Below are 12500 nucleotides of genomic sequence, written 5' to 3'. Positions count from 1 at the left end.
CTGTCTGTCTGTCTGTCTGTCTGTCTGTCTGTCTGTCTGTCTGTCTGTCTGTCTGTCTGTCTGTCTGTCTGTCTGTCTGTCTGTCTGTCTGTCTGTCTGTCTGTCTGTCTGTCTGTCTGTCTGTCTGTCTGTCTGTCTGTCTGTCTGTCTGTCTGTCTGTCTGTCTGTCTGTCTGTCTGTCTGTCTGTCTGTCTGTCTGTCTGTCTGTCTGTCTGTCTGTCTGTCTGTCTGTCTGTCTGTCTGTCTGTCTGTCTGTCTGTCTGTCTGTCTGTCTGTCTGTCTGTCTGTCTGTCTGTCTGTCTGTCTGTCTGTCTGTCTGTCTGTCTGTCTGTCTGTCTGTCTGTCTGTCTGTCTGTCTGTCTGTCTGTCTGTCTGTCTGTCTGTCTGTCTGTCTGTCTGTCTGTCTGTCTGTCTGTCTGTCTGTCTGTCTGTCTGTCTGTCTGTCTGTCTGTCTGTCTGTCTGTCTGTCTGTCTGTCTGTCTGTCTGTCTGTCTGTCTGTCTGTCTGTCTGTCTGTCTGTCTGTCTGTCTGTCTGTCTGTCTGTCTGTCTGTCTGTCTGTCTGTCTGTCTGTCTGTCTGTCTGTCTGTCTGTCTGTCTGTCTGTCTGTCTGTCTGTCTGTCTGTCTGTCTGTCTGTCTGTCTGTCTGTCTGTCTGTCTGTCTGTCTGTCTGTCTGTCTGTCTGTCTGTCTGTCTGTCTGTCTGTCTGTCTGTCTGTCTGTCTGTCTGTCTGTCTGTCTGTCTGTCTGTCTGTCTGTCTGTCTGTCTGTCTGTCTGTCTGTCTGTCTGTCTGTCTGTCTGTCTGTCTGTCTGTCTGTCTGTCTGTCTGTCTGTCTGTCTGTCTGTCTGTCTGTCTGTCTGTCTGTCTGTCTGTCTGTCTGTCTGTCTGTCTGTCTGTCTGTCTGTCTGTCTGTCTGTCTGTCTGTCTGTCTGTCTGTCTGTCTGTCTGTCTGTCTGTCTGTCTGTCTGTCTGTCTGTCTGTCTGTCTGTCTGTCTGTCTGTCTGTCTGTCTGTCTGTCTGTCTGTCTGTCTGTCTGTCTGTCTGTCTGTCTGTCTGTCTGTCTGTCTGTCTGTCTGTCTGTCTGTCTGTCTGTCTGTCTGTCTGTCTGTCTGTCTGTCTGTCTGTCTGTCTGTCTGTCTGTCTGTCTGTCTGTCTGTCTGTCTGTCTGTCTGTCTGTCTGTCTGTCTGTCTGTCTGTCTGTCTGTCTGTCTGTCTGTCTGTCTGTCTGTCTGTCTGTCTGTCTGTCTGTCTGTCTGTCTGTCTGTCTGTCTGTCTGTCTGTCTGTCTGTCTGTCTGTCTGTCTGTCTGTCTGTCTGTCTGTCTGTCTGTCTGTCTGTCTGTCTGTCTTTCTTTCTGTCTGTCTTTCTTTCTGTCTGTCTGTCTGTCTTTCTTTCTGTCTTTCTGTCTTTCTTTCTTTCTTTCTTTCTTTTTAAAATACATTTAAATTGTAGTCCTGTGATGTAAAGTATTTTCAGCATTACTCCAGTCTTCAGTGTGACATGATCCTTCAGAAATCATTCTAATATGCTGATTTGCTGCTCAATTATTAATAATGTTCATATGTTGAAAACAGTGCTGCTTAATATTTTTAATGAGTAGAAAGTTAATCGAACTTCATTTATTAGAAATATATTTTTTTGTAATATAATTAATATAATGTCTTTACTGTCACTTTTAATCAATCTAATGCATCCTTGATGAATTAAAGTATTATTATTATTATTATTATTATTTTAATTGTACTAACCCCAAAGCTTTGACTGGTATAGTGCATCACCATTTAAAAATATTAAGCAGCAAACACTGTTTTAAAACTGATAATAAGAAATGTTTCTTGAGCATCAAATCAGCATATTAGAATGATTTCTGAATGCATCACAGGAATCAATTACATTCAAAATACATAAAAATGGAAAACACATTTCAATTGGAACAATATTTCACAATATTTCTGCTTTTACAGTTTTTTTTATCAAATAAATGCAGATAAGCAAGAGACCATCAGAATGAGAGCTGGTTCAAAGTTAAAATGTTTTATGATGGATTTATTTAAACAAACACAAAGTTTTTCACTTCACAAGATGTTAACTGATGGACTGGATTTTTCTTGTGGATTATTGTGGTGTTTTTATCAGCTGTTTGGACTCTCATTCTGACGGCAGCCATTCACTGCAGAGCATCCATTGATGAGCAAGTGATGCAATGCTAAATTTCCTCAAATCTGTTCAGAGGAAGAAACAGATTCATCTACATCTTGCATGGCCTTAGGGTGAGTAAAAAAAAAAAAATTATTTTCGGGTAAATTCCTTTAAAGCATCTGCTCAAACTCTTTAAAACATGTTTTAAACATTTTCTTTCAGTGGCAATTCAGTGGATCCCTGAAGGCAGATTGGCAGCCACTTGCTGCCTGTTTACATAATCTGGGTATATGCCAAGTTCATGACAATAGGGTCTTTTTTTCCCCCCGTAAATATTTCCTTTTGAATACCTTGTTGCCATTGGCCATGTACATAGTTAAGCAGTTGGGGGTGGGGCTTCTTACTTACAGTCCCATTTTACTGCTATTAAAATGACTGATTATCCTGTCAGGATAGCTCTGGCCTAGTTTTGACTGACAGAATAGTTCATGCTGGCACAGTGCCACAGATGCAGTACTATATTACTGTAACTCTTTTACAAGGTCACCTAACCCCATTATCTTAATAAGGATTATAATGAATGCAATTTCAAAACTGATCATCTCATGCTTTTTCTGCCTTCCCATATTGCTTCAGGGTGATACGTTTTTAAGGAAATGTGTGTGAACATCCCGGAGGGGTGGTGCAGGGTTTCATCAGATTTTTAGGCTAAAATATCCATGCACTCAATATCTGTTTTCAATATATCTATTTGGAAATTCACAGGGAAATTGAATGAACTGTATTGTAAGTCACTTTAGCATATCAAATTAATAAATACAATGAAATTTACACACAAGTTGTGTGTAACACTAGAGTATGTTTTACAAGAAAATACTATTTTTAGTCTATGTACTGTACTTCAAAATGTCATGCTTAGCCTACACTCTAAAAAATGCTGGGTTAAATATAAAAAGGGACAAACCCAGCTATTGGGTTGTTTTGACCCAGTGGTTGGGTTGTTTTGAACCCAATAGCTGGGTCAAAACAACCCAACCGCTGGGTCAAAACAACTCAAGAGCTGGGTCAAAACAACCCAACCGCTGGGTCAAAGCAACCCAACAGCTAGGTCAAAACAACCCAAGAGCTGGGTCAAAACAACCCAACAGCTGGGTCAAAACAACCCAACAGCTGGGTCAAAACAACCCAACCGGTGGGTCAAAACAACCCAACTGCTGGGTCAAAACAACCCAACAGCAGGGTGCAACCCAACAGCTAGGTCAAAACAACCCAAGAGCTGGGTCAAAACAACCCAACAGCTGGGTCAAAACAACTCAAGAGCTGGGTCAAAACAACTCAAGAGCTGGGTCAAAACAACTCAAGAGCTGGGTCAAAACAACTCAAGAGCTGGGTCAAAACAACTCAAGAGCTGGGTCAAAACAACTCAAGAGCTGGGTCAAAACAACTCAAGAGCTGGGTCAAAACAACTCAAGAGCTGGGTCAAAACAACTCAAGAGCTGGGTCAAAACAACTCAAGAGCTGGGTCAAAACAACTCAAGAGCTGGGTCAAAACAACTCAAGAGCTGGGTCAAAACAACTCAAGAGCTGGGTCAAAACAACTCAAGAGCTGGGTCAAAACAACTCAAGAGCTGGGTCAAAACAACTCAAGAGCTGGGTCAAAACAACTCAAGAGCTGGGTCAAAACAACTCAAGAGCTGGGTCAAAACAACTCAAGAGCTGGGTCAAAACAACTCAAGAGCTGGGTCAAAACAACCCAATAGCTGGGTTTGTCCCTTTTTAACCCAGCGCTGGGTTATATTTAACCCAGCATTTTTAAGAGTGTAATTCAATGTCTGTCTTGCCTTTTCTTCGTAAATAACTGTGAAATTTATGAGCAATTTCTGAGTGAAAATTGTACACCAAATTTTTAATCCAAATTCTAGGCCGATCACGAATAAATAAATATATCAAAGAAAAATAAATAATAATATTTATTCATATAAAATACATACTTACTAAATGAATAATTAAAACAAATAATTAATAATGGAGAATTTGTTTTAAATGCTATTTAATCCCTTGCAATATTAATAATTTCACAATTATTGTATTGTTTTGGCTCATTCTCTAGTAAAGGGTGTTTAGTAGCACTAGCAGCACGCTACTCTTCAGTGCAGTTATTATTCATACTCGCTTACGTTTGATGTCGTCAGTGATTCGAATAGCCAGAGAATCTTTGGGAGACTCAGAGAAGCAGCGACGCCATCCGCACGCGCTTTTGTTTGTGGATGAACACTCTAACCCGTTTCCGAAATGTGGACAGAAATTGGGAAATTATTATTTTTTCATGTTTTAGTTTGGGAATTATACTCCGCAGAAGGTTTGTTGTATTCTGTTTTTGACATGTAATTACCCGGAGCCTTTTTCAACGGACTGAGTGAATGATGCTGTGGTGGATATTTCGTGGGTGCGAGAGACTGAACACTCCTGAGCCTACAGACACACTGCAGCCTTGTGTTTCCACATTTCTGCCTTTAAACTCACACACACACACACACACACACAAAGCTAGTTTGTAACACGAGTAGAATATTAAAGGTGGATGATTTGGCAGCATATTCGTTTATTGTTTCATGGGCATCACTATCCACAGAAACATTTTCGTCTGAAATAGCACTGAAAGAAAGAGAAAGATTTGTTTTCTTTGTCAGGGCTTTATTGAATTGCGCGTGAAGTAATAGAATTGCTGTTCAAAGCACGCGCTGTGTTTGGACTCGCTCGGTTCGGTCCTGTGTTATTGTGCAGTAGTAACGCTAGATATACTGTGATGGTTGCAGGTTATCTGTCGTGGGCGACTGTAAATCTCTTCACTGTCGTTCACAGGTGCTGAAACTGGCGCTGAGACGGAGTGCGAGGATGGACAGTTTCAGTGCAACAATAAGAGATGTATTCCCACCATATGGAGATGCGATGATGATGATGACTGCTCTGACAACAGCGATGAGGAGAACTGCCGTGAGTAGCCTTTACTGACACACATGTGAAAATAGCAGCCAGCAGCACTGATATTAAGAGCAAACAAAAACCAGACCACATGCATCAGCATTCATTGGGTTTAATGGCTTCTGAGATGTGTTTTTAAACAATAACTTTTCACTTTTTCTTTACTGACGTACTGTGCACTTGTAACAAATGACCAAAGAAGAAAAGCATCAAAACTAGAATCAAATTGTCAATTTATAGAATAATTGTTGAATTTTATTTGTTGTTGTTGTGCATATTAGAAACCATTAATACATAAAAACTAACATAAACAAATGTTTGGGGTCAGTAAGATTTGTTCGTTTTTATTTGATCAAAAATACAATAAAACAGTCATATTGTATTATTGCAATTTAAAGTAACCGTTTTCTATTTTAATATACTTTAAAATGTATTTTATGTGATGGCAAAGCTGAATTTTCAGCATCATTACTCTAGTCTTCTGAACATTTCATATTATCACTAAAATGTTCAGTAAAAGATCAGCGTTTAACATAATAAATACATTTAATATGTCCCTTCTCAATAAAAGTATTAATTTCTTAAAAAAAAAATCTTACTGACCCCAGTTGTTTATATACATATATGTATATGAAAACTAGATCAGATTAATGGAGAGTAACTGAAGGATACCTGCAATTTTTCAATTTTTGGAGCATAAGCTATCAAAACAAAAACTGTGGAATTCATCCAGCCAGACATTCCCAGCATTCCATGCATTGTTCTCTCATTAGACGGTTAATTGCGGTATATGACCAATCCATGTACGTGTGTTTTGTGCAGTAACTTTCTCACATACTTTTAAGAGATTTTTGTCAAGTGTGGCTCCAGGCTGAAAACAGGTCAAAGTGAGTGCTTGTTTTCTTAAGCAATTTATGTGTCACCGCATCATGCGCCTGTTGAGTTTACTGTTATGACTGCTCCTTCAATTTTTCTCAACAAAGGGCAGTCATGCAGTCTAAAAGTTATTGCATCCAAGCAATGCAACACGTCCATGTGGGATCCTGCCTGTCATAATAGGGAAATGTTTTTTTATTTCCACTTTGTTCATTGATCCAAGCACACAATTAGGTGCTGTAGATCTAGAAGTATTTTTTTTGTCTTATGTATAATAGAACAGAATGAAAAATAAGCCTGGTTGATTTTCTGGTGTTGCAACTAAGAGATTCTTGATACTGATCTAGAAATCCTTATCTAACAACTATTGGCACAGACACCGCTGACCTCCGCCCCAACGGATTCCCCTGATGCTCCTCCATCCCATCCCATCCCCCCATGTCCCTTTTATCCTCCTCCTATACCAGCACCCCCACCCCCATGTCAAATCCAACGGATTCATCCGCACGCTGTCTATATATCCACCTCTAATGCATGACAAGGCCATGCGTATGTGTGTAGAATCATGTGATGAGTTCTTGATTCGTGACCTGCCCTCTCCATAGCGCACATTGGCGAATGCAGCCGTTCGATCATGTGTCATGAAGATGAGTTGTATTTGTCAGGCTTATTGAGTCGTGCTGAACTGTCTTTCTGCAGTTTAAAATGATTAATAATCTGAGACTGAGAGCGTAAAATGAGTCATAAGTGATAAATGTGATAAGCAGCAGATTAGGTATAGCAGCGGTTTTGCTTCAGGACCCAGATTTTACTTTCGAGTGTGACCCATAGTTGTTTATCATACAAAAATAAACAAAAATGTCCTTAAAATCCAACATAGTAATTCATTACTATTACTCTTGGCCCATTTTTGGGTCCCGAAGCACCATACTGTGCAGCAGAGTATAGTAAAATCTAAAGTAATCTACTTTCTCAGATTAAAAGTCATGTAAAATCTATTAGAATATTTGGTAATAAGAATATATATATATATATTAGTGCTGTCAAACGATTAATCGCAATTAATCGCATCCAAAAGAAAAGTTTTTGTTTACATAATATATTTATGTGTGCTGTGTATATTTATTATGTATATATAAATACACACACACACATACAGTATTTAGAAAATATTTACATGTATATACATTTATATATTTATATACTTATATTTTATATTATATATAAATATATTTAATATATAAACATAACATATTTTTCTTAAATCTATGCATGCATGTGTTTGTATTTATATATACATAATAAATATACACAGTGTACACACATATATTATCTAAACAAATACTTTTATTTTGGATGCGATTAATCGTGATTAATCGTTTGACAGCACTAATATATATATATTACTCCTAAAAGTTTTTGAATTACATTTTATTGATGCATTCAATTGATCAAAAGTGACAGTACAGACTATAATGTTACAAGAGACTTTTATGTCAAATAAATGCTGTTCATTGGAACATCTACTCACCAAAAAAAAAAAAAACCAAAAAATGTGGCATAACCATTTTGAACCATTTAGATTAATATGAAATGTTTCTGCACATAAATAAGTTATTTTTAATTGTAATAATATTTCACAATACTATTTTCCTGTATTTTTGATCAAATACAGTAAATGCAGATTTGATGAGCATTGAATATGACTCATTCTTGTTTATCAATATACAAACTTATACAAAAATATACACATTTATTCAAAATTATACAAAAATAAACAAAAAAATTTCCTTAAAATTCAACATAGTAATAAATTATTATTAATTTTGGCTCCTTTTTGGGTCCTGAAGCACCATATTGTAGAGTAATTTCTGCAGTAATCAACTTTTTATTTTTTTGGACTCATGGATACTTGATCGTAGTCCAAAACTCCACACCTTGTTCCACTAAAAACTGGCACAGAAACAAAAAGAGTTGAGCTGTGCCAAGTGTTGATCCAACATATTAACCTCTTTTTATTTAATTCTCTCATATTTTCCTCTTTTTAGTGTGATTATAATCCGAAGGGCAGGAAACCAGCCAGAATAATTAATAAAAATGCAGTTTCACACCATACGTGTTGCGTATGAGTAAATAAGGGTTCTCTTTTTGTCAAGAGCAAAGCGTTAAAATGTATTTTAAAGCTGTGTCATTTTGGCATGTGATTTTGTATGACAGAGGAGGCAGGAAGGATTCCTTCATCTCAGAGACAAGCATAATGTGAACGCTCATATGCGTTTCTGTGTTTGATACATTTCCTGCTGCGTTAGAAAAACAAAACATTTCCAAACAATACTAAAATGTGAAATTTAAAGGCTTCATATCAAGAACACTGAATGGCTGTTTCCAACAGGTCCACAGGAAGGCTTACAAATAAGTCCATTGATACTACACTGTACCAAATAGCGTATGGCAGGTGAAACTGAAATACGGCCCTTTCACTCTCACCACAGCACCGCAACCCCACGCGGCCTCTGTACAGCTGTAGCCCCCGTCTGTGGGCACCTCAAGAGGCTTTTCCCTCCGTCTGCCCAAAAAACTCTTTTGTGTTTGGCTTGAGTGCGAGTCCCGTGGAGACCTGTAGGGACCGGCAGAATAAAAGCAAAACCAGAGGAGAGATGTAAGATTTGATGTTTGGAATAGAATGAAAAGGAATAAGAAAACGGCAGTAATTCAAAACAGAGCGCGGAGTGAGAAATAACCAGCAGCGCTGAACAGTGATCTTTAGACCTGGACTCAGTGCAAGAGAATGTTATTGAAAAGAATGCATCTCTGGAGGATTTCTGTAGCAGACTGTGAAGAGCAAATATCTTAATAATGATAAAAGGCTCATGGGATTAGGGCTGTCAAAAAAAAAAATCGAAATTCGAATATTCGTCGAATTTAAAATAAAATCCACATTCGAATGCAAAAACGTTGCATTCGAATTTTAGGTGTGCGTTAAGGAGGCAGCCTTATCAGTGGCGCACGAGATGTGATGACGATGTAAGCATCGTTGCATTATAATGTGTTTGTTAGCCTATCCATTTGAAGCCACTAGATGTGCCGCTGCTGCGTTGTTAATTACAAATATTGCGGGAAAAGAGAACATCAATGCGGAGAAGATCTTGTTTATGTCAAAACTAATTTTGCGCATTTTCTAGAGCAGGGGTGCACAAACTCGGTCCTGGAGGGCCGGTGTCCTGCAGAGTTTAGCTCCAACCCTAATCAAACACACCTGAACCAGCTAATCAAGCTCTTACTAGGCATACTAGAAACTTCCCGGCAGGTGTGTTGAGGCAACTTGGAGCTAAACTCTGCAGGACACCGGCCCTCCAGGACCGAGTTTGGGCACCCCTGATCTAGAGGGACATCTATCACCGTTGCACTCGCGTCTCGCACAAAAGAGCCGCATGTTTAAAAAGCCATGTAAAACTAATGCAAGTTCAACTTTGAAAAAACATATCTCGAGACTTTATGGTGAGTTTTTTTTCCCATCCCACTGCAACTCGTGTTTGACAATGTGATTGGCTTTCGGCCCTTTGTATTAAACCATGCATACATACATGATGCTGTTTTTAGTTGTTTAAGCAACTTAATTAATTATAATTAGTTTATAAACATTATGCACTTTTTTTGCAGATAGTCATGTTATCTTATGCTTTGAATAAACGTGCATTAGTAATATTTTGCTCGATGTGCCCTCTTGTGGCCTCAGGAGGGAAGCCAAAAACTTTTCTTTACCCTAACTGAAATTATGCATTTTAAATTCGAATATAATTCAAATTTTGATAATATTTAAGTACAAAATTTGAATTTAGTTTTTCAGCCATTTTGATAGGCCTACATGGTATGTCTGCATTCTCATTGTAGAGTTAAGGAGATGTTCACATAACTAGGCCTATCTACTGAATTTTAACTACTGAAGAGACCATTTGCAACCCTTTCACCTTCAGAGAATTGTAGCAAAATATAACAAGTATGTTTGTCCAAATTATGCATTACAAATAGGACTGTACAGTTATATTATACACAGCTTAGAACCATTTTTGTACTGTTTAATGTTTTTTGCTTGAAGATGCTAGATTAGTCATTTTGGTCGATAGTCAAGGTTTGTTGTAAGGTTCTTGGACTTGCAGCAGTTATGTAATTTCATTTACATACGCATTTTCCAGCCTCATGCTGCCCCTTTGAATTCAGGTTAACCTAAAATCACAATTTTTACTTTCGTAATGCATGTTCCTGGTTTATTGCACAGAACGCAGACAGTGCACATTATTAAAACGGTCTACAATTAAGAGCCTTAAGATGTTTTACAATTTACATTGCAGCATTATTTTCAAAACAAATTGCTAATTTTACCCAAATAACGTATTTTATCTTTAAGATTTCTATATGTAAATTACCCTTTTTGTCATCACTCTAATCCATAGTCTCATTACTGTAACATGGAAAAATGAGCATTTGTTGTACTGTATTTAAGAGAGAAAATACCAGATGCACTTGTAATGAAACTTTGGGGTGAAAATGTTATTTTTTTTTTTCAAGATTTATTTTTGTCATTTTCAATATTATTAGGATAGGACAGATCAGAACTGACAGAAGACGAAGTGGGAGAGATATAGGGGGCGGGATTGGGAAAGGTTCTCAAGTCAGGATTCAAACTCGGGACACCCGTAGCGCACTGTACTGTATGTTGGCGTGCTGCTCACAAGGTTATCAGCGCGACAGTAGTGAAAATTGTCATCACAATGCAAAAAAAGAGTTCTAATTACATAGTTTTATGCAATACATGTTTTGTATTTTCCCCTTTTTTTGGAGGAAGATACCATAAATAACCATAACCATAAGAAATTTCTTGAAAGGTTTTGTGAGAGCCACCCTTGTCAAGTCCCACCCTGAATTTTTCTAGGTGAATATCACTTCGGTTACAAATCAATGCTGTATTACAGTATGTTGACTTTGAATAAGTTTCTTTTCTGCTGTACCGTTAAGATTTCTGCATGTAAATGCCCTTTTTTGTTATTGGCTAATATTTGCAGACAGAAATAGTTCACATTGTTGTTCATTAGGATGGGCCAAATGTGTACATTTGGGTGGTCGTATCGTATGTTATTTGCTCATGGTTTGTGATAGAATCCTGATGGTTTGTGATCAGTTCTTCATCTAAATGGATAATTCAGCCCCCAAAAATTCTGTCATCATCTACTATTGTTCCAAAACTGTCAGTGGTCACCAAAACTGTTTGATTGCCAACATTCTATGAAATATCTTCTTTTGTGCTCCACAGAAATTTTTTGGGTGACTATCTCTTTGAGCTTCCATGAATGCTCTGTGTGGAGTCGGACTGAGGCTCCATATATTGAACATTAGAGTCATGTCTATGTCTCATGTCTCATGTCACATGTCTAATGAGAAAGAAAATTCCGTGATGTGTGTTTTTGCAAGTTTGATTTCAACAGAGCTTCACTGACTTTGAGTAACCAATCCCAGATTTGCCTCAGAAGTCTTGACATGTGAATGCCTGTGGATAGGCCTTTGTGGGGTTAGTGTCTTGAGCGAACTAAGTCTCCTTATCCCTACAGCAGATAATCAGTCTGAGAGGTGTCTCCCCTTCCTGTGTGATCTGGGTTCATGAGCCAACACCCTGATGTGGCTATTAGGAACTCAGTGGTTCAAATCCAGCCATTATCTGTGATTAGTCAGGGTGATGCTGTGGGAAGATTAGTGGATGCTGAGCAGGAGAGCTTAACGTTAACATCAAGGAATCAGCTCATACAGGGCTCTATGCTTACTTTTCTTTTTAAAAGTACTTAAACTTAAAAAATTTAGGAGCACGTTCAAAATTTTAGGAGCACATTCTAAACAATTATCCAATATTTTATCAAAAAGTAGCCTTCCCATGACGAGGTGATATTTGACTCCTCTAACTTTATTAAAAGTATGTCATCTTTTGTCAAATTCTTAAAAAAAATTATATTTTATAAGCTTTCTAAAAATTTTTATTAAAACGACAGAATAAGAACAAGTAGAATAAGAAATATAAGTTACCAATCAAATTAAATCAGTATTAACAAAATTAATTTGTAGAGGTGGCACAGAAGAACACAAAAGTGGCTTGGTGTACTTTCAGACATTTAATGAGGCTCAGAAGTGGAATGAGTGCAATTAAATCCATAAATTCATGATGATATTAATGTTTTAAATATAAAGTTTTGAATAAAGAAATATTAAATGATTTAAATAACTGAAAAGATACTTTAAAATTAAACAAACTGCCAGCAGGTGGCGGTAAGTTACTGATTTTTATCACTGAATCATTCATTCAATTGATTCATCCGAACGGCTGATTCATTCAGGAATGAATTAAGTGACTGTCTTTATGAATGGGTAATCATAAATCACTGACTCACTAGATTAGTTTAAAAAACCCCGTTCATTCATAAACGAAACACTGCTGTGTTTGAATGGAGATGCGCAGCGGCTC

At 37.6% G+C, this 12500-nt stretch overlaps 1 protein-coding gene across 1 annotated transcript in view; it reads left to right on the top strand.

The window, feature by feature from the left end:
- Nucleotides 1-4382: 4382 nt before the first annotated feature.
- LOC107593846 (low-density lipoprotein receptor-related protein 8-like) overlaps nucleotides 4383-12500 on the top strand; it is a 109365-nt gene continuing 101247 nt past the window's right edge. Inside the window, exons 1-2 of the mRNA XM_016283725.1 lie at nucleotides 4383-4496; nucleotides 5000-5131. Of these exons, the coding sequence (XP_016139211.1) occupies nucleotides 4430-4496; nucleotides 5000-5131 (199 nt within the window). The 5' untranslated portion in view covers nucleotides 4383-4429. The remainder of the gene's footprint in view (nucleotides 4497-4999; nucleotides 5132-12500) is intronic.

The sequence above is a fragment of the Sinocyclocheilus grahami genome, unplaced genomic scaffold (assembly GCF_001515645.1).
Source record: "Sinocyclocheilus grahami isolate Dianchi unplaced genomic scaffold, SAMN03320097.WGS_v1.1 scaffold176.1, whole genome shotgun sequence".
Classification (NCBI taxonomy): domain Eukaryota; kingdom Metazoa; phylum Chordata; class Actinopteri; order Cypriniformes; family Cyprinidae; genus Sinocyclocheilus; species Sinocyclocheilus grahami.
The sequence above is the reverse complement of the archived record's forward strand: the minus strand, read 5'-3'. Positions and strand labels throughout refer to the sequence as shown.